The 23,520-nt window shown below is 39.7% G+C and overlaps 1 protein-coding gene across 1 annotated transcript; it reads right to left on the reverse strand.

Moving 5' to 3' along the window:
• Positions 1-1,002: 1,002 nt before the first annotated feature.
• Positions 1,003-21,282, reverse strand: QUA1 (Nucleotide-diphospho-sugar transferases superfamily protein). Its single transcript, XM_010248417.3, has 3 exons — positions 20,850-21,282; positions 19,511-20,761; positions 1,003-1,642 (listed from the first exon to the last, which is right to left on the reverse strand). Exons 1-3 carry the CDS (start codon positions 21,030-21,032, stop codon positions 1,367-1,369), a joined length of 1,710 nt encoding a protein of 569 aa, XP_010246719.1. The 5' UTR covers positions 21,033-21,282; the 3' UTR covers positions 1,003-1,366.
• Between the last annotated feature and the right edge of the window lie 2,238 nt (positions 21,283-23,520).

Here is a 23,520-nt window from a genome sequence, read left to right on the forward strand (position 1 = left end):
TATATCTTGGACCAGCATTGGGTGATTGCCTTTTTGATAATGTCACTTTTTGGTGATAGCAATACGTGACACAGTCATGCAAAATTTCACCGTATCTAACACGTATTGGTATACACAAGATTCAAAGTATTGATACAATAAAGGCAGAAAAACTGCGTATTGCACGATTCAAAAGGGTGATTTGATGCTCTAAAATATAATGTTTTTTAAGCTTCAACTGAGGAACAAGGAAGGGTATTAGCCTTAAAAGTTGGCAGACGTCCTAACTCGATACATACGCACCAATATGTATTAAAACCTTTGAGTATACATCATGAGATGCAATTCAACATCCTAAAAGGATGGATTTCAATGAATTATAAGTAAATATGGATTGGATGAGCTCACATCTACTGCAAGCATTGCCATGGTGAGCCAGTGATCAGAGAAAAACAAACACACCAGTGATGGAAATGAATTCAAAACATCACGTGAACTTCCATGACTAGTGTATCCATGCTTCACTGGGCGGATGGCAATGTAGTGCAGTGACCGTTGTAGCAGACGTGCTCTTGGGTTGGATTGTCGGGTGGGTTGCATCAGAAATTGCCACCTCTACTTTTAAACGCTCTTTTTATAACGTTTTTTCTCTATTTACATACAGCGTCTCTAGACTCTTTACAACCTCTTCATTTACTGGGGGGGATCATGGTCAAAGAACCCAATCTGATGATTGCCTCCCTTGGAAAAAACGGAATGAATGAAACCCTGTTTTCCTACTTATGAATGTGTCAGCAGCTTGAATTTCAGGATATTCTAAGCAATCTCTCTTGTGGGTTATGGCAACTAAATTTCAACTGTGGTTTGACTTGCAGGTTCTAATCCTTTCCATGAAACTTGTTGAGCTTCTGAAAGGAAACAAGTTTGGATCTCAGATATTCTTCTATTTGCTGTGCTGTTTATGTAGAAAGTAGTTTAATGCAATCAGAGCGATCACTCGGCTTATATTGGGTACCAATCGGCTTAATGAAAAAAGCAGATCACTCTTCAAAGCCATTCATTAAATAGTTAAAAATTCAAGGTTCTAGGGAATAACCAAATCCATATACATTGCTTCTTTAGAAACAAATACAGATCTGATCACCTGGAGACGAAGATTCGTGGGGACAACTATGTATATGTTCCATAAATGGGCAAAGTACCATTCTTTTTGCTTTTTCTGAGGCATCAAACCAAATGGAATATTACAGCATACTACACTTGGATGAGAACTACTAGTAACTACCATCATGAATAAGACAATCTACTATTGGTGCAACAATTGCAAGCTTGTGGGTAATGCTTATCTAGGTGGAAGGATTGGAGGCTTTAACCATGAAGAATTTCTTTAGATACCAAAATTGCATTGCTGGATAAATTCATTTTCATAGTCAACATACTTTGTCCAAAGCGGCCGGAACTGATTCATGGCAATATCAAGCCATGGTTTCATGTTACCATTGAAGTGTACAACTGCAGCATTCCGGATCTCATCCATACTAATGCTTGGATTATAGCCAAGTCCAAGTACGTGCCAAGATTTGTCCAGAGGCTTAGTTGTGGAATAAAACGTTATCAAGCCTGGGGGCAAGGTCCCCAATTTCCACAAGGTCCGATTTTCATTCTGCAGCAATATCAACATCAATGGTCAGTGCACATAAAAAAATTCAAGTATTAAATGAATAAAAAAGAAAAGATTCAAGTATTAAGATGAGGCAAGGATTACCAAAACACATAAATGAAACAGGAAATAAAAAGCTAATAGATGTATGTGGTACTAAATCGTGTCACTCTTCCATGTAAATAATTCCATGGAATGTTGGAACATGTCAAACAAAAATATAGAAATAAGCAGTAAGCCCTCAACTTTTTTATGAAAATAACCTCTCCATTTTGGGTATGAACCTGAGGGAGAATGTTTCTTAAACTATGACATTGGCATCATTTAATCTCCTCTAGGTCACTAGTACTATCTTCATTGTTTTCCTTCATTCCTTGGGCAGCAGGCTATGAAAAACTTAATGTTCTGTTCCCTTCATTCATCTACTTTTTTCCTTTTGCCTCTAGCCTACTTCTTTCCAAAGATTACCCTTCGTTTTATTTCAAGACTATCCTCATTCTTCTTTAGGCAGGCTTTTCTTTCTCTTTTTCCCTGGTCACTAGTACTATCTTCATTGTTTTGCTTCACCCCTTGCCAGGCTATGGAAAACATCAAGTTCTTTTCCCTTCATTCATCTAATTTTTTTCCTTTTGCCTCCAGCTTACTTCTTTCCAAAGATTACCCTTCATTTTACCCCTAGCATTTGGCATCCATAGTTATCTCATCTTATCACCACATTCTACTCAATGCCAAAAAAAATAGAAGAATGGTCCAAAACAGACCTAATCTACCAAAATGATCTCCCCAAACAACAAAACATATTGACATTGCCTATTTTATTGACTGAAATAAACACCTCAAACTAGCAGCACCTCAAACATGAGTTTGTTTGCAAAATGTCCAGACTCCTCCCTCACACTTTTTGTAATGAGCCAGAAAAATGAGAAATGAAAAGGAGCCTTTTTCTATCAGCAAAAGAGGAATTTTATTTAATTAATAGAGCAAAGTTACAGTGTTACAGTAAAACAGAAAAAACAGTCTCTTATCCTTTGATCATAATTCATAAGAAGCAAAAAAGGACTTGTTTTTGAGTGTCAAGAAAAAGTGATGGCCCCTTTCCATAAGATGGGTAAAGGGGGAGTTCAGACATAAAGCACAAGGCTGGACAAACTCTAATTCAGAATATGCAAAGCACCCCAAAAAAAAAAAAGGAAAAAAAATAATTATCGAAGAAAGTAAAAGAACAAAAAAAGGCATCTATCCACTCCACTAGTGACAGAATCAGGAAAGATGAAGATTATTTGCTCAAGTCAAAAGGACCATTGTTCAATGACGATCCCAGCTATCTGGGGTGTTGAGATGGGTAGTAGATTGGATATGGATAGTGTAACCGCGTAGGGTTGGGTTCAGAATGTATCAAGATCTGAAAGACGGGGGTTAAAGTATTAGTTGAAATTATTTAATTAGGCGAACTCAACTTGCAATCCTAGATACACCAAAAGAGTAATCTCAAACTTGAATCCACATTCTCATGATTGTCAACCTGAGATTTTACCATTACAATTGAAGCAGAATAGATTAATCCTACATACAGTGATGCAAGATGGTGGAAAGAATGCAGCAACAGGCATTTTACAGTGAAATTGTATTCTACTTCAATTATCAGAAATCAAGTGGAGGCTTCTAAAATAAGGGAGATTAGGGGTAACATGTTCCTCCTAAGGTGAAAGCTTTTGTGTGGTCGGTACTTGGTAGCCTTGGACAGCATCCTCATGATTGACCGTTTGTGTAACAATTGTGAAGATGTGAGACATCTATTCATTCCATGAAAAGTGGCAGCTTTTTTATGGAGATCTTTTTTTTTTCTAGTTTGGAGTAGAACTTTTTTGTCCTCACAACCCATAAGAAACCTTCTCTTAGTGGCCAAATACAGGTGGCATACACTTCAAGCTCTTATCTTTTAAGCTAGTTTTTTTTTATAATAAAATAATTATAATTAAAAGTGAAGAAACCTTTTATCTGTGAAGAAACTCCCTGATGTAGCATTTTATTGTAGTCCTTATTGTATTGTTTTCTTATTTACTTTTATTTTTACTTCAGCCCTGCAAGGACCTCTCTGTAATTTCTGTAATTTCACTTTCTATATAAAGGACCCTTGGGGTAGGGCATCCATTCTTCATCCCTAGAATTTTGTATTCTGCTCTGGGTCTGTTGACATGGTATCAGAGCAGGCTGTTCTTTCCTTGCTCATTCGTTGGGCATATTAGGGTTTCTGTTCTCAGGGTGCTTTTGGCTGGTGTTAGGGCTCTTCTAACCCTGGTTCCTCTTGAAGGCTTCTGTCTGGAAGGATTTCCGACCAGCTGTGTCACCCAGAACCTTCTTCTTTCCCTCAGAAAATCAGCAGAAACTGACAAGTCTTGGAGGAGTTCCGGTCTTCTCTCCTAGGGGGCAGAAATTTTGTTTTCTTCCTCTGACTGTGTACTGATTTCTCCTGGGCGGCAGCAGCCTTTCTCTCTGTGGTTCAGTTTCGAACAGTCACAGATTAAAGAGTCTCAACAGTCTGGCTGCTTCCTCCCTCAACAGCAGCAGTATTCAAGCCTGGTTTCTTCTTCTGACCAAGGAACTTCAATAGACATCAGGTCCTCTCTTTAAAACTGATCTGGAAAACTTCTCATTTCAGGTTGGTGCATCACACTATTGTCATAATCGACTGTTATCAATCCTTGGAACCCTAGTTTGTGCTGCCCTAATTCTGTGGTGCTATTGGAGGATTTTTCATTCTTCTCTAAAGTTTACTGCTGAAGTTGCCTTGGATTTGTCTGTATTTCATGCCTCAGCCCTCATTTTACTTTTCTGAAGACTACTGTGTTTAGCTGAAGTAATTTTTTCTTCCTTGTTCATTGCTGATTTGAGTACTTTTCCAACATCAGTGCTGCTATTCTAGGTTGTTTTTTTGCTCGTTTATGATGGCTGAAAAGATTGATTTTCTCCCTGTAAAATTTGATGGAACTAACTACAATATGTGGAAGTTCCATTTTGATTTCTATGTTGAGGGAAAGGGACTCGAAGGTTACTTGAATGGGACTGTAAATAAACTTGATGAGTCTGAGGCTGATAGTAAAGCCTATACACAATGGAAGCTTGACAACGGAAAGTTAGTCTCCTAGATTTTGAGCTCCATTGTGCCTCACATTAGTGTTCCTATGACAACACTGAGGACTGCCTATGAGATGTATGGCTACTTGAAAAAAGTTTATCATCAGTCCAATATGTCATGGCAATACCAGATTGAATCTGAAATCTTTGCTTATTGCCAGGGGGGCAAAAAAATACAAGAATACTATTTAGGATTTATTGATCTCTGGGCTGAATATGAACTTGTTCATACTGAACCCTCTGATCCCGTTGAATGTGTCAAGTATTTGCAAAAACATTTTGAAAATAGAAAAGTTAACCAATTTCTCATGAGGCTAAGACCTGAGTATGAAATAATCATGTCAAATATTTTGAGTAGAGGAACTCTTCTAGACTTGAAACTCTGTGATGGGAGAGTTGTTGAGGGAAGAAACTAGACTCCTAACTGCTACAAACATAGAAGGAAAACATCCTGATTTAGGGATTGATACTGTTTTTCTTGCACAAGGGAATAAGAAATCTGGTGGAAAGGACCCTTCTAAAACTCAATGCTATGAATATAAAGCATATGGACATAAAGCCTCTCATTGCAAAAAGAAGAATTTCAGCACATATTGCAAACATGGACATATCATTCCAAATTGCCCAATTCGTCCACCCAAGGGACCCATGAAGAAATCAGCCACAAGCTTATCAAGCGTCTGAGGGACGAGTGTCCGATACCCCTATTGCCAAGGGAGAATCCTCTACTTCCATGAATAATAAAAAAGAGATACAACAACTAGTATCTTCTGCCATCTCATTTGCCTTTTCTTCTACCGGCCTATCTGGTGAGTTCTCCGGTTATTGCTCTTCTCCCGTTTGGATAATTGATTCTGGTGCTACAAATCATATGACTGGGGCCTATCCTGAACCTTCAAACAGATTGTCTGTGTTAGTGGTGTTAGTGAAGGGGTATTTTGGTCTTTGCACTTGTTGAGAATGTTAATGTGTACTGTTATGTTAGTTCGAGTGCCTCTTACTTAAATAAGGGCACTTAAGTCTTTTCCAATAAGTTAATAATATAATACCAGGTCTGGCCGAATCTAGGGATAACTTTTTCTCTAATTCGAACCAGACCTTTTCTCTTCTTCTTTCCTCTCCTACTACTTCTTGCTGTTCACTTTACTTTACAGTCAACGAACAAGACAGAATTCTAGGGCAGGACGAACTTCAACATGGTATCAGAGCCACATTGAACAAATCAGACTTGATAGAATTTTGTCTTCTGCGCATTCGAACTAGGGTTTCTCTTGGGTTTCTCAGCTGTGAGTTGGAGACTGGGAAAAGGGCTGAAAAGGAGTGATCGCCCTCTTCCCTTGGAGGTTCCTATGCCTCCGATTGTGTCGTTGGTGATTGGTTGTTGTGGTTTCTAAGCCCTAATTAGGGCTGGTATGTGTGGTGCAGTGGTGTCTCAATCCTTCGTGTGGTTGGCCTTCAGGCGGTGAGGTAAAGTTTTTTTTTATGCATATTTTCTGTTATGGAATACATGAGAGGTGTAGTACAGTTCGTATGATGGGTTTTCAGATTGCATTATGCTAGGGTTTATGCTAAGGTTTCTTCTGGTTTGTGTGTGATTCGAAGGGCAATAGTGTCTACTTAATGGTGAAACTTCCGGTAGCTGTGGATTAGGGTTTGTGGTGTTACAAGTGTGGTTTTTCAGCATTTAATATTGCTGAAATTAGTGTGCAGACTTCGGTGAGTAGGGTTTGTGGTGTTGCAGTTTTCAGCATTTAATATTGCTGAAATCAGAGTGCAGATTTCGGTGAGTAGGGTTTGTAGTGTTGCAGTTCTCAGCATTTATTACTGTTGAAATCAGTGTGCAGATTTCGGTGAAGTGTGCAGTGTGTAGTGCTCAGAATTCAGTGATAAGGGAGTTCGGCAATGGCAGATAACAGTGATAGTAAACCTAGTGTCATGATATCTACTGACTACCTGAATGTCCAAATGACCTCCATTAAACTGAATGGAGAGAACTATGTCCCTTGGGCCAAGTCTGTAGAGGTTTTTCTGAAGGCGAAGAAGAAAATGAAGCACATAAGAGAGGAGAAACCCCCCGTTAATTCTCGAGAGTATGAAGACTGGGAACAGGAAGATGCACAGATCATCACATGGTTGTGGAACAGTATGGAACCCAGAATTAGTGTGAACTTCATGTTTCTTGACACAGCCAAAGAAGTGTGGGATCATGCTAAGAAACTGTATTCAGGTCAGGATAATACCACTAGGGTATATCAACTGTATCAGGAAGACTTCAATCTGCAACAGGGAAATCAGAGCCTTGAGGAGTACTATGCCAGTGTGAGAAATATCCGTAATGAGTTAAACGTCTATCATCCTCTCACTTCTGATGTCAAAGTTCAACAACAACAACGAGAGCAGCTTGATGTGACACGCTTTCTGGTGGGGCTGAAGTCTGAGTATGAACCAGTACGAGCCCAGATACTAGAGGGATCTGCTCTTCCACCTTTAGAGGAGGTGTTTGCTCGTCTTCGAAGGGCTTCCATTGGATCTATGGATTCTAATGTCTCAGATAAATTAGCATTTGCAGTATCGAGAGGTCAAGGTGGCAGAAGTGGGGCTCGAGGAGCCCAGCCTGGCAAGAGTGGTAGTGGTGGACCTACACATACCCATGGTGGTGGTCGTACTGGAGGCAGAGATTCAAGGGGAGCTCATGGTAGAGGACGTGGCTCGGGTCCACGGAAGTGTACTCATTGTGGTTTGGATGGACATACTATTAACTACTGCTATGACTTACATGGTCCTCCCTCGACGTGGGCCAACCATGCCATGACTAGTGACACCAAGGAGATGGTGAGTGTTCCTCGGGATGAGTATGAAAGGTTTGTTCAATCCAAGTCGCAGTAGAACACAACTACCTTTGCATACTCAGGTATGGCTTGTTTGGCATCCACACCCAACCCCTGGATTATTGACTCTGGAGCCTCCGATCACATGACGGGAACTCCAGGTGTGTTTTCATCTCTCACCCATTGCTCAACATCACAATCTGTTACCCTTGCTAATGGCTCCACATCATCTATCTGTGGTGTTGGTAATGTTGACCTAGACCCTGTATCCCTATCCTCTATTTTATTTGTACCTAAGCTTCCATTTAATCTTATGTCCGTTAGTAAGCTGACCAAGTCCCTTAAGTGCTCCATCACATTTTACCCCTCTATGTGCGTTTTTCAGGATCTCAAGACGGGGATGAAGATTAGTGGAGGGCATGAAGCCGGTGGACTGTATTATCTTGATGGTGGTGGAAGAACGTCAATGGCCCTTCAATCATCCATTTCTCCTCTCCAGTGGCATTGTAGATTTGGTCATCCTTCGCTGAAAGTGTTGCAGTCCTTAGTCCCTTCATTGAGTCAACTTTCTGTTTTAGATTGTGAATCATGTCAATTTGGGAAACACCATTGTGTTCCCTTTCATTCTAGGGTCGATAACTGTGTGTCAAGTCTTTTTTCTTTGATTCATTCAAATGTTTGGGGTCCTTATAAAGTGATGTCATATAATAGATACAGATATTTTGATATTTTTGTTGATGACTGTTCAAGAATGACATGGCTCTATTTAATGAAAGAAATAAGTGAATTATTTGCCATCTTCCAGAAATTTTATGCTGAGATCCGCAATCAATTTGGCGTTCACATCAAAATTTTCCGTTCTGATAATGGTCGTGAATACTTGTCTTCATCTTTTCAAGAATACTTGGACCAACATGGCATTATACACCAAACTTCCTATGCCTACACTCCGCAACAAAATGGGGTTGCTGAGAGAAAGAAACGGCACGCTCCCTCATGCACCACATGAATGTTCCCAAAACCTTTTGGAGCGATGCAATGCTCACCTCTTGTTTCTTAATTAATCGGATGCCCACGTCTATTCTTGATGGTCGTTCTCCTTTTAGTGTCTTATTCCCCAACATGTCTCCGTTTCCGCTTCCTCCTCGGGTATTTGGGTGTGTCTGCTTCATTCATAATCTGGGTCCCGGGACTGACAAGTTAGATGCACGTTCCCTGAAGAGTACCTTCCTTGGCTATTCCCGAACTCAGAAAGGGTACAAGTGTTATCATCCCAGTTCTCGTCGTTCCTTGGTATGTGCTGATGTTACATTCTTCGAGTCTACTCCGTTCTTCGTGGGGTCCGGTGATGCTGCTTCCTCCACATCACCACCTCCTCTTCCTCTTCCTGTGGCTGATCCACCTCCTCTGGTTCCAGTCATGCCTACGTCCTCGCCTCCGGTGCCACCGACTGTTGACGGTCCACCCATCCGTCACGTGTATACACATCGCCCGCGTGTACCGGCTGTAGCTCCTCCGACTTCATCACCGTTGACAGATCCAGCTCCAACTCCCACACCAGCTTCCGACCTAGATCTTCCTATTGCCTTCCGAAAAGGTAAACGTACCTGCACCCTTCACCCTATTTCCAATTTTGTTTCACTTACTCACCTCTCCGCCTCCCATCGCCAGTTCATCTCTTTGTTATCCTCCGTGGTTGTTCCTAAGGATGTCCAGGAAGCCCTTACCTCTCCAGAGTGGTGCCGTGCTATGGAAGAAGAGCTCTCTGCTCTGCATCATAATCAAACTTGGGACCTCACCGCTCTTCCTCCTGGGAAGCAGGCGTCGGTTGTAAGTGGGTGTATAGTGTTAAGTACTTGCCAGATGGTCATGTTGAGCGCCTGAAGGCACGGTTGGTTGCCAAAGGGTACTCCCAAACCTATGGCATTGACTACACAGAGACATTCTCCCCGGTTGCTAAGATAGGGTCAGTTTGTGTCGTCATCTCCCTTGTAGCTATGTATGATTGGCCTCTACATCAGCTAGATATCAAAAATGCCTTTTTGCATGGTGATTTGCTCGAGGAGGTCTACATGGAGCAACCACCAGGGTTTGTTGCTCAGGGGGAGGATGGTAAGGTATGCAGACTTAAGAAGGCTATATATGGACTTAAACAGTCCCCTCGAGCATGGTTTGGTAGGTTCAGTGAGGTGGTCAAGAAGTTTGGTATGAAACAGTGCCAAGTTGATCATTCTGTCTTCAGTTTTGACTCTTCGGCAGGCAAAATAATATTGGTGGTGTATGTGGATGATATCGTTGTGACTGGGAATGATAAAATGGGCATTGACAGATTGAAGGCATTCCTACAGGAACACTTCAGACAAAGGACATTGGCAAGTTGAAATACTTTTTGGGCATAGAGGTAGCAAGATCTAAGCATGGCATTAATTTGTGTCAAAGGAAATATGTGCTTGATTTACTGGAAGAAACAGGGTTGTTGGGTACTAAACCGACTGAGACACCTATGAAAACAAATACGAGGCTGAGTAGTGATATAGGTGAAGTATTTGAAGACCCTGGCAGATACCGATGACTTGTAGGCAAACTAAACTATCTAACCATTACTCGGCCAAATATTTCATTTGCGGTTAGTGTGGTGAGTCAGTTCATGCAGAAACCTTTGGTCCCACATTGGAATGCAGTGCTAAGGATTGTGAGGTATCTGAAAGGAGCTCCTGGTCATGGTTTGCTGTACAGGAGTGGTGGAAAACTGGTAGTAGAAGGGTACACTGATGCTGATTGAGCAGGTTCTATGTCTGATAGACGATCTACCACAGGCTATTGCACCTTTCTGGGGGGTAACTTGGTAACGTGGAAAAGTAAGAAGCAAACAGTTGTGGCAAGAAGCAGTGCAGAAGCAGAATATAGGGCCATGGCATATACTGCTTGTGAATTAGTGTGGCTAAGGAACCTTCTACAAGAGATAGGATATGACATCAGTACTCCAATGAAGCTCTATTGTGACAATCAGGCAGCGGTTCATATCTCTTCCAATCTGGTGTTTCATGAAAGAACCAAGCACATCGAAGTTGACTGTCATTTTGTAAGAGAGAAAGTGCTGAATGGAGTGATAGAAACTACATATGTTAGTACGGGAAACCAGTGGGCAGACTTATTTACAAAAGGTTTGAGTCGGGGGAGAGTGGACTACATATGTAACAAGCTAGGATTATATGATATATACTCACCAGCTTGAGGGGGAGTGTTAGTGGTGTTAGTGAAGGGGTATTTTGGTCTTTGCACTTGTTGAGAATGTTGATGTGTACTGCTATGTTAGTTCGAGTGCCTCTTACTTAAATAAGGGCACTTAAGTCTTTTCCAATAAGTTAATAATATAATAACAGGTCTGGCCGAATCTAGGGATAACTTTTTCTCTAATTCGAACCAGACCTTCTCTCTTCTTCTTTCCTCTCCTACTTCTACTTCTTGCTGTTCACTTTACTTTACTTTACAGTCAACGAACAAGACAGAATTCTAAGGCAGGTCGAACTTCAACAGTCTGCAACCAACCATAGACACATTGTCATTGCTAATGGTGAGAAACTTGACATCATTAGGAGTGATGACTTGTGTATCAAACTTTCTCCCTCAAATTCCTTGTCCCTTGCTAAAAACCTTCCCTGTTCCTAAACTTACTGCCAACCTTATTTCAATTGATCAATTAGTTGATGAAGTTCATATTCTAACCCTTTCTTCTGATGGTTGTTTGATTCAGGACCAGTGTACTAGGAAGGTGAAAGGGAAGGGGCGTAGGATGGGCCATTTGTTTGCATTGGAGTTTGAGAAACCTCCATCAACATCATCCTCTACTTTTTTCAGCTCTTCTACATTGAGTCATGTTTTGAGTCAGAGAAACTATGTTTGGGATTATGGCATAAACGCTTGGGCCACTCAAATTCTGATAAACTTAAATACTTGTTTGAGTCTGGTTTTATTAAAACTAAAATTCCTTCTATGAAATCCTTTGATACATCTTGTGTTTCTTGTTGTTTGAGTAAGAGTCATATTTTACCATTCACTCACCAAGTGGAACATGCTACTTCGCCTTTTGAATACAAGTATTTTATGCTATTTATTGATGATTGTACCACGTACAGTTGGATCTACTTTCTCAAACACAAATCAGAAGTTTTTCCAACCTTTAGGTTGTTTCATAACATGGTTTGAGTTCGTTTCTAAGTGAATATGCAAATCTTACACTTAGACTCAAGGGGAGAATACAATGACGGAGATTTTTTGGCTTACCTGAAACATCATGGCATACAAGTCCAATGATGTTGTCCAGACACTCCTCAACAAAATGGTGTGGTAGAAAGAAAGAATGATCACATTCTCAATGTTTTAAGGACTTTACACTTAGACTCAAGGGGAGAATACAATGACGGAGATTTTTTGGCTTACCTGAAACATCATGGCATACAAGTCCAATGATGTTGTCCAGACACTCCTCAACAAAATGGTGTGGTAGAAAGAAAGAATGATCACATTCTCAGTGTTTTAAGGACTCTCCTACAAGAATCACATGCGCCTCTCACATTCTAGGTTGAGGCTGCTAGCACTTCAGTATATCTTATCAATTGTATCCTATCATCTATGCTTGCTAACATTCTCCTCATCAAAAGATTTTTGGATCCCCCCCAGATCTTTCCCATCTTCATGTCTTTGGGTGTCTATGCTTTGTTCATCTTCCTCCTCGTGAACGTTCAAAGCTTTCAACTCAGTCCGTCATGTGTGTTTTTTGTGGGGTATAGCTCGAACCACAAGGGATTCATTTGTTACGATCCCTCAGCATATCAAATCTGTATCTCTCGAAATGTGATTTTTCTTGAGCATATCTCCTTTTTTTAGGAATTGCCAAGTTATCTACACCCTCTGTTTCAATTTTGCATGATTTTGAACAACAGGATTCTCCATCATCCACTATTGAGAAGGAACTTCTCGTCTTCTCTCGCAAGCGGGTTCATGGTCCAGCTCCTACGCCTACGACCCCTCTTACTCCTAGTCCGGATCCCTTGCCCATCATTGACAACCCTGTAAGTGATGCCCCAGTTTTAGATTCATCAATTATTCCTCTTGTTCCTTTACGTCGTCCTGCTCGTATCTCTAGACCACCTGACCGCTATGGTTTTCCTTCAAACAATAGCTCCTTCTCTGCTGTTTGAAACTCTAAAGATATTCCCTGTTCTTACCAACAAGCTGGTAGTAGCCCTTAGTAGCAAGAAGCCATGGATGCAAAGATTCAAGCTTCGCATGAGAATGACACCTGAGACCTTGTCCCAACACCTTCAGATAGCTTTATTATTGGGAGCAAATGGGTCTATTACATCAAGCTGAAATTTGATGGGTCCCTGGACTATTATAGAGCCAAGCTTATGGCATAGGGATATAAGCAGGAGTATGGCATTGACTATGAAGGGACTTTCACTCCAGTAGCCAAGATTACTATAGTCCGTGTTCTTTTAGCCCTCTCTGCTGCTCACTCTTGGACAATCTTTCAACTGGATGTGAAAAAACCCTTTTTACACGAGCATCTAAAGGAAACAATATATATGAAACCTCCTCCAAGGTACCATAGTGATCCCTCCTTCGTTTGTCGATTAAAGAAGTCCCTTTTATGGGCTCAAGCAAGCTCCTCAAGCTTGGTTAGAAAAATTCAGAGATGTCGTGCAAGCCAGATATAGCCAAAGCGCATTAGACTACTCTCTCTTTGTTCAAAAAAGACCCCAGGCCTTACCATTCTCTTAATGTATGTGGATGATATACTATTGACTAGAGATGATATAGAAGGAATCCAGGACCTCAAGTCTATTCTCCATAGTTCCTTCCACATGAAGGATCTCGGCCCTCTTAACTATTTCTTGAGATTTGAAGTCCAACGGAGCTCCCGAGGTTATTTTGTCTGCCAACACAAGTATGCCTCTGATCTTGTTAAGTTGGCCAACCTCACTGATAATAAACTGGTTGATACTCCCTTGGAGATGAATGTCAAATTATCCAAATCAGAAGGCTCCCTGCTTCCTGATGTTTCCCTCTATCAGCAACTTGTAGGGTCTCTCATTTGATCATGACTCGACCTGACATCTCACATGCAGTTCAAGTTGTTAGTCAGTTTGTCTCTGCACCTCGTCAACCTCATTTGACTACGGTGCATCGAATCATCTGCTACATTCGAGGTTCTTTATCATAGGGTATTTTCTTCTCTTCATCTTCTTCTCTCCAATTGAAGGCCTATGCTGATGCAAATTGGGTTGGATGCCCCAACACACGACACTCCACTACCGGGTGGTGTATCTTCATGGGTGACTCTCTAATATCATGAAAGTGTAGGAAACAACAAACTGTTTCCAAGTCCTCTACGGAAGCAGAGTACAGGGCAATGTCATCTGTTTGTAGTGAAGTTGTTTGGCTTCAATCTTTATTTCAAAAGTTAGGACATTCCTCTCCTATGCCCATTCCTCTGTACGTGGATAATACTAGTGCTATTAAGATTGCTTCTAATCCTATCTTACATGAAAGGACAAAGCATATTGAGGTGGATTGCCACTTTATCTGTGATCTGTTTCTTGCAAACTCTATCTCTTTCCCTCATGTTGCCTCTGATATGCAAGTTGTTGACATCTTCACAAATGCAATGACGAGATCCAAACACTTATTTCTAGTACGCAAACTGATGCTCATGCCTCTGCATCAGTTTGAGGGGAGTGTGAAGAAACTCCCTGATGTACCATTTTATTGTAGTCCTTATTGTATTGCTTTCTTATTTATTATTATTTTCACTTCAGCCCTAAAAGGGCCTCTCTGGAATTTTTGTAATTTCACTTTCTATATAAAGGACCCTTGGGGTAGGGTTGAATCATCCATTCTTCATCCCCATAAATTTTGTATTCTGCTATGGATCTGTTGACATTATCATGTTCCCCATTATATATTAACATAATACAAAGAATGAAAACCTTCCAAATTTGTTTATTGTAATATATAATGACACATTTGTTTATGTTAATGGTGAGCAATTAGTGTGAATTGCTAACTCAGAAATTTTTATTTGCAACTATGCGAGTAATATATTGATGGTTGATGATATTCATGCAATTATGAATGATGATAATTCATGCAATGATATTTCAATTCCATATTTAAATGTCAAAGTTTACTATTAGAAATTAAAATTTTGAGATTTTCTAACTTCTCACAAAGTTTCCTACTTTTATGGGATACTTACTATATTTATATTTATTTACCTTATTTTTAATTACTTAATAATTAAAATTCATGCTCAAGAGGCTTATACCTCCTACATTCTGAGTTACACTGCACCTCATGCCTTGGGATGGTGGAACACCTCACAAAATTGGTCTTCTAGAGTACAACCATCAAAGTCAAGTCTATATCACCTTTTTCTTTCTCAACAACAAACAAGTTGAGTCCATATCATTATCTTGGCTTCTTCAAATTTGCTGCACCAAACTTCTTCCAATAGTCCCATAAGGACATTACTTGCTACAACATTTCCAGCACCCAAGATGGGAAGCCCTTCAAATTCATACCTTCTTGAAACCAAATGAACTGAAGGTCATTTACTCAATGTTGGCCCCAGCCATCTGGGGTCTTGAGAAGTGTAAACAGGATTGTCCTAACCTTTGGCATTTTTCTTGCACAAAGTGGCTGCTCAAACTCAAACCCACATTCTCACATTTGCCAGAACAAGATTTACCATTATACCAAACAATGCCCCCCATGTGAAACCAAATGAGCTACCATTACAAATGTTAAGTTTACAAGGATATTCACTTCTAACTCTTCATTTTCAAAGATATTCCATTCCAAACACTCCCACATAATTGCAGCCTATGTTGATGTAGACAGAAGCAAGTGGGTATTTTGGCCTTTTGCCGAGTAAGAGTGAGGCAAAAGAGGAGGGCCATTTTGGTATGTAAGTGCACAATAAAAGTCCAGTTCAAATCAAGTTATTTATTGTTTTATTAGTATGTATGTCTCTCTATAAATGTGAGTAAAGAAATGTGTTAAAACTTAGTTATTAAGTCTTAGAAAGTGAAGTCAATTAACACAACTTTTGAATATTTTAGCTATTAAGGCTTGTATCTAAATCTATTATGTAGGTCTAGAAGCTATAAATACAGATGTTTGCAACAGTTGAAGGAAGATAATAAGAATTTGTCTTTCATTCAGTGAAAGCTTTCACTTGTTTTATTGGACACTAAAGATATAATTTTATTAAGAAAATTCAAAACAGGAATAATAAGCTTTGCAGCCAGAGAAAATACAAGGGGCCTCTGAGATATACAAATAAGCACTTCTCCAAATGGACCAAACCTCAAAAAAGATTAATAAAGAAAAAACAAACATTTAGTTCATGAGGGAGGAATCGAGGGTACAAAACTTAAAACTTCCTATTACACACTTCTTAACATCTGAAGCACCTTGTGTGACTAGAGCCCTTCCAAATTAAAAACATACCCAAACATTACCATCAAATCCAAAATATAGTTACAAACATCAAAACCCTAATATTTATAACAAAGAAGGTTCGAAATCCATCGAAACCTACTACTTAAGCCTTCTACCTCTACCTTTATCTCTAATACTTCTAAAAGAGCCAACAGTTGAAGCACCTACAAGATGGGCCTCCTTTCTACTCCCTTTTCACTGATCTATTCAGTCTCTAACTACAAGTTAAAACCCATCTCAAATTTTGTCACACTTTCTCACTCTGGATTGAGTTGGGATTTTGGTTTTACAAGAGGTTTGAGGGATAATTAGTGTGAGTCTCTTATCCGCTTGCTTGATGCTCTCAAGTCAGTTTTCTTCGTTCAATCCTTGGAGGACACTAGAGTGTGGTTTGCTTCTTTTGATGGCACCTTTACCTGTGCTTCTTTCTTCAATACCCTAGTATAAACTCATGTTGGGGGTGATAATTTCCCGGTGAAAGAGATTTGGAGCAAGCCCATTCCACCAAAAATTCAAGCTCTGTGTTGGGAGGTGTTTTTAGGGAAGGTAAATACTTGTGACATGCTTCAGAAAAGGAGGCCAAATAAATGCCTCTCCCCTCATATGTGCTCTCTTTGCTCTGCAGATGGTGAATCCCTACCCTATTTATCGATCCATTGCTCTTTTGTATTGTTTGTTTGGGAATCTCTTTGCTCTATCTTTGGCTGCAGGTGGAGTGCTCCCTAGGTAGGGGTGTCAACAGTATTTGAAAATCCAATTTCGAATTCGAGATTCGACATAACCGAATCGAATTCAGATAATTCGAATATCTAATCAGCCAAATTCGGATATGACCTGATTCAATTTGATAAATATCTGAATTCAACTGATTATTTAATTCTTATATATAATATATGAAATATTTAAATGTTTTATTTAATTTATTGGTGTGTTAGCTGGTTTGTTCCAACGTTGATGTGGAATCAAATCCTGTAACCAGCATTTTATGGAAAAGGGGTCAAGGGGAAGTTATTAATGGTGCATAGCATCAAATACCAAAAAAGAAAATGTTTTATATAATTTATATATAATAATTAAATTATATAAATAATTTATATATTTATATATTTTATATAAGTAAAATATTTATTATATTTATTGATTACCTAAAATAAGTAATTGATCGAATTGGAATCGAATCAAACATTTGAGTATTTAATCGAATTCGAATTTGAATATTAATTTTCAATATCCGTCGGATATCGAATTTTCTAATCGGATTCGAATTCGGATATTGTCTGATTCTATTCAAATTTGATCCATTTACACCCCTATCCCCAAGATGTAATAAGCCTCTTTAATCCAAACTTTCTAAGGCAGCCAACAAAAAGAGAAAGGGTGATGTGGAAATCAGCAAGGGTGGCAGTGGTGTGGACAATATGGGAGGAAAGGAATGCAAGAATGTTCAATGAGAAGCATAGGCCAAAAGAGGCCATTGTGGAGGCCATAAAGATAAAAGTTGCACACTGGCTAAAATCACTCTAGCTCTTTTAAATACCTCAATTACGGATATTGTAAGAGCATGGAATGAAGTGGCACACACTACAGAGAAGAAGGAAAGAGAAGTGGCGGAGTGGAAGCCTCTAGGCCCCAATAAGTTAAAGCTGAACTTTGATGGGAGCTCTATAGGAAATCCGGGTATGGCAGGCATTGGTGGTGCGTAGACCTGTTCATGTGTCGGGCCGGGCCAGGCTCGGGTCGGGCTTTTACTCATCATTAATGGAAATACGCTAGGCCCGAGCCCGAGCCTGACCCGACCAACGGGCCTATAACATGGGCCTGAGCCCGAGCCCGAAGCCGGACCTAATAAAAAAAATTACAATATTCCCTTCAAATTAGAATTAAAAATTCAGATGTTTTTTTTTTCCTATTTAAATGAACAATGGGCCTACAAGATTTTTTTTTCCCTTTCTTTTACGTTTTAAAACACAATTTTACATTCTTAAATCAAAAAATTTATTCAAATGGACATAATCACATAACCTATTTTAAGTCTAATTTTAGGTCGGGTTGGATCGGGCCGGGCTATTTTGACAAAACCCGAGCCCGGCTCGAATTTATTGCGGGCTGGGCTTTTTGGCCCGAGTTTAAGCCCGCGGGCCTATAAACATGTTCAAGCCCGTCCGGAGGCTGGGTTGGGCCGGCCCGTTGGGCCACCCGGCCCATGAACAGGTCTAGTGGTCCGACCAGGGACTCCTCAAGCAAAGTATTGGCTATGTATTGAGGACCTTTAGGGGAAGGTGACTCTTTAAAAGATGAACTTTTAGCTCTATTTGAAGGGCTAAAGATTGCTAACCCAAGCTGATTTTAAGAACTTGGAGATAGAAGGGGACTCAAAAACAGTGATACCTTGGACCAATTCACCCAGTAATGTTCCTTGGTACTACAAACATCTGTTAAGGGAGATAGTAAGCATAGAAAGGGAACTTAATGCCTCGTTTACATGGGTTAGGAGAACTGTAAATGGAATGGCTGATTCTCAAGCTAAACAGGGAGTTCAAAGACAACAGCTTTTTTGGGCTTTATTGTAAAATTTTCTGTTGAAATGTCTGTTGCGGTTGGACTCTATTATCTATTACATTAATTCAGGTGGTAATGCTCAATGTGGGTATGTAGGAGTTGGGACCTGTCTGATCCAAAAGTTTGGGAATACTGGGACTCAGATAATTAACTTATCTGTTGGTATGAATATTTTTCCATAATATACAATGGACAATTAGTATATTTCTAATCATGTAAGCAATCTATACTTAATATTTCAAATTCGGTCCATTGTGAATATCCATAAAAAGAAACACTTGTAACAAAGAAATGGACTTCTAACATGATGACTAAAAACTTCAAATAATGCACTGGAGAATTAGGTTGTAAGAGGTTAAAGGTCATAACTGGTCCAGAATAGCAATCATGAAGCCTCAACTTCTGAATTCAGTCCATTGTGAATATCCATAAAAAGAAACACTTGTAACAAACAAATGAACTTCTAACATGATAACTAAAAACTTCAAATAATGCACTGAAGAGGCACATCGTAAGAGGTTAAAGGTCATTACTAATCTGGAAATAGCATACATGCAAGTTTCAACTTCTGAATTCCAATCATAATATTTGTTTTTAACTGCATCAATTGATAATTAATGTTAAGCATGCGGATAATCAAGAGGATATGCTAACTTAGCATTGAAAATTTCTAACATCCAAATTCAACAAAAATATATCGGTTCAGTTTACATACCTAAGAGTTCTAGCCAAAACTAAATTCTGTCCAATATTAGCTATTTTATACTGTAGATATTAATTAGTTTTCAAGCTTTAACTTGGTTAATAACTTCCAAATATGATCATAGAGGTTTAGTCTTACCAGATTCTGCCAGTAGTGATACTGTTCTGTACACTTCTCCCTTCTCCAAGCATCAAGATCAAAGAAATTCATACCATATGCCCATCCACACGCCTTGGGATTAAACTTCTCTTTGATCAAAGGGTGCGAGAAATTCATATACTGGGCATAACGATGGAACGATCCAAAACAGGTCTCAACTGCCCCGTTTACCTTCCCATCCATATCAATCTTCCACAACCCCGTAAGATCCCTCTGAACAACGATATCGTCATCCAAAAACAATATCCTGTGCAACTTCGGATACATCTCTGGTAAATAAAATCTCAGGTGATTGAGCATCGAGAGATACTTTGGGTTCCTGAATTTCATGTTTGTTGTATCTTTGGTAGCGTTCTCAAGCTTGTTCTCAAAATAAAACCTCTGCAAGTTTGCAGATTCAAGCTGCCGGAGCACTGGAACGTAAGAAGAGTTCAAAAACTTGTAATCTTCCACTGCTTTCACCTCTATGTGAGCTCCCTTGTAATGTCTCATCTTGAACATGACTTGCATTGCCCCAAGATTCATCTTGTCAGTTACGACATGAAAAACGTGCTTCCACGGCTCTTTCGAATTCTTCACCGCCGAATTAACCACAACAGACGCAGCGACCACATTATCGGAAAAAATTGCATAGTGGTAAAGCTTAGCATCCTCCAGTTCCGGAGGAGGCGTCTTTCCTTCCTCCGAATACTTCTCTGGATTCTCAATTCGCTCTTGCATCAGCCGCATCGTGACACAATGCAAGCTCTTTGGGATGGATTTGGCAGCAATTAAACTCGAGAAAGCACCTTGCTTCTTCGCCTTAGTGAGGTGTTCGTTGACAGCAAAAATCGTGTCCTTAAGCTTCTGAATTTTCAGCTGGTTATCGAAGGACTCCTTGGACTCGGCAATCACCTGCCGCGTCACCTTGATCCGCTCCTTTACTTCCTTCTCGAATTGCCGAAGCACAGACTCGTCGATGGAAACGTCATCAGAGCTAAAAAGAGACCGATAGGACGGCCTGGACATGAGATCCGTGTAATTCCGAGCGAGATCGGCGAAACCCCTAACAAGCTTTGTGTTCTCGAGCTTAAGCTTGCGCGCGAATGAAGCGTAAGCAAGGGCGAGAGTTCTGTGGTCGTCGGCCTGCTTCCGAATCTGATCCACGCGTGGTTTCAGTGGATCGGATTTGACAGCAAGGACGGATCGCCGAGCAAATAGGCCGCCATTAAAACCAGAAGCCACGACGCCCTAATTCAAGCAGAAAAACAAGATTCAGTTACTTGAGAAGAACCAGAACAAAACAGAAAAGAGAAGGACTTGAAAGCGAACTACTTACCAGATCAGTCTCTGCTCTTGAATCAGAGGTTGAGGATAAGAAAGTAAAGGCAATAACGAAGAGAAATACTGAGACGGCAATGGCAAAGAGGAAGAGCCTGTTAGGGAAGAGTAAGCTTTGAGCGGCTCCTCCATTGTTTCTCTCTGAGATTGCTCGAGAGCTCCGAAGCGCTGCGTTCGCCATCTTTCCTTGTCTAGGGTTGAAATTCGAAAGAAGAAGCTATTAAGAGGGATTTCAGAGATCCATTAACAGTCGAAGTCTCGCTCGTTGTCAAGAGCGAAACTCGGGGGGTAGATCACAGAGTCACAGTAGAGACTGGAGACTGTCTACAACTATAATTAAAAGACAAAATAATCAAGCTTAAATCACGCTTTTATGCCTTCATAAAAAATCACTCTTTATAAAAAGAAACAAAAAACAGTGGGTATCTATCAGCATTCCTGAGCCTGAGGTTGTTTTATCAACGACTTGGATGGGCTCCCACGTAAGCTTCTATCATTAGAATTTTCAAATTAATTAACTTTTGCCACGTGGCAAGATAAATTCCTCTCTCATCCGTTTTCAGTGAAGATAATAAAAAGAGGTGCCCATTATAGAGGTTAGTGAGTGGGATATCGGCTGGTTAAAGGGGCTGTTGACCGTCTGGTTTGGTCATTTGTTGCAGTATGGAATAATGGAAAGATCTCGAATCAAATAAGAAATTAAATAAGTAAAATAGGGTTTGACCGTTTGAGAATGTTTTAAACCAAATCAAACCATTTTGAGATAGAAATCAAACCGAACCGTTGTATTACGATTTTATGCGTTTGGGCCATTCTATTTACTTTAATCTAATTAATCATATATGCTTGCATAAATAATAATTTTATGTTATTTATATAGAGGTATATGGTTTATAGTTTGATTTGGTTTTTAAAATACAGAAAACCAAATCGAATCGAACTGTAAAATCCCAAAACGAACCAAACCGTTTCTATGTCCAAGCAATATCATATTAAATTTCGGTTGGTTCGATTCGGTGATCTGGACTTTTTAACGAACACCCCTATTGGGCTTTATTGCCTTTGATTTTTATGAACCACCTATGACCTCTGCAATTTATTTTATTCCTATTATGTCCCTTAATCTGGCTCTTTCCCTCTCAGTCCATGAAAAAATATGAAAATAATCAATAGAGCAAATGTGTCGGTGTACATCTCTGAGATCTGAATTGCCAAAGCCAACGTAAGTGGGGAATTAAACTTTGAGAATGTTTGATTGGCTAGAATGGGCCTGGGGGTGACATATGCACATGCTTTGGAACCAAATTAAGTATGAATTTATTGTCGTATGACCACCCAATAAAACATGGACTACTGCATATTCTTAAATTATGGGTGGGTCTTGATGTTGACTTCGTTGTAACTTGTAAGGGATTTCTCCACAAGTCTACATTGTGTGCCAATGGGCCCTTTGTGCCCAATGACCCATTAATCCATTGACCAAGTCTAGTAGAATTGGGATTGTCTCCCCACAGAGCAGGGTAGGGATCTGCTACCAATCAAACGCTTCCCATACTGTTCCAACAAGCCACTACAACCGGGCAATGAGAACATCTCTTGTCATTCATGAGTAGATCTTTCCAATGTCCGGCTGTAATGGCAGGTTGGGACGTTGTTAAGATTGTGTTTTGGTAGTTTATCCAAATTCACCCACATGTGCACTATAACACTTCTCAATGTGCATTGGGAATATCTTTTTTACTTGTCATGGGGAGATATTCCTAATGTATGGTTGGGATGTATTGTTGGGCATGAATGGCGTGCATTAGCGAAATATGGATTTGGTTTAGTTTTTATATCATTTAATCCCTACATGTAGAGGTAATGGAGATCGAGGTGCTAGCTAAATGGCTCAAGCTAATATTCCCAAATATTTTCAAGATCCTTTGCAAGGAATCGATGGACCAATGATTAAGGCAAGAACAAAGAGGATGAAAGAGACTCTACAAGGTTTAATCATGGAAGTGCGTGACAAAGAGGTTGTTCTAGAAAATTCTAAGACTGTTCTAGCAGTTCCCAAAACTTCACCAAAGATAATCACCTATCTTTATGTGCAAGACGATGTACAAGGCTTAGAACTTGAAGAACAAAGCTTGATGGGCTTGGCGCATGGACATGATAAGAAAATGCCCAATTCGCATGCTAAGATGTATTGATGGGCTTGTTTTGTCTTGTTTTGTTTTACTTTGACTTTTCTATGCTTAGTTGTCATTAATTGTAGTCTTTTAGAAGGATTCCTATTTCAAAATAGATTTGTTCTCCTAAGTTAAAGGGATTCTCATCAGTTAGGTATTTCCTGATAAGATAATCATTAGTTAAGAGTTTCCTTATAAGATTAGGAGTTTCCTTATAAGATAATGATGTTTACATGCCTATATAAAGGCTGCAACTATGTAATACGATATCATCAATAATACAATGGTATTTTCAGCAAGCTTAGTTTTGCCTTCTTGTGTTCTTTGTAGAATACAATATCTTGACTTATCAAGGGAGTGATCAACCCTTGTGGCATCTTCAAGATTTGATTCTTTAATAGTTTCCTTAAGGTTCTAATCTGATCAGCTACAACTTGTTTTCTAGCTTCTGGGTGCGCATAACAACTTGATTCAAGAGTTCCTAGAGCAAGTCGT

Source organism: Nelumbo nucifera, chromosome 1 (genome assembly GCF_055504915.1).
Source record: "Nelumbo nucifera cultivar China Antique chromosome 1, China Antique-T2T, whole genome shotgun sequence".
NCBI classification, from domain to species: Eukaryota; Viridiplantae; Streptophyta; class Magnoliopsida; order Proteales; family Nelumbonaceae; genus Nelumbo; species Nelumbo nucifera.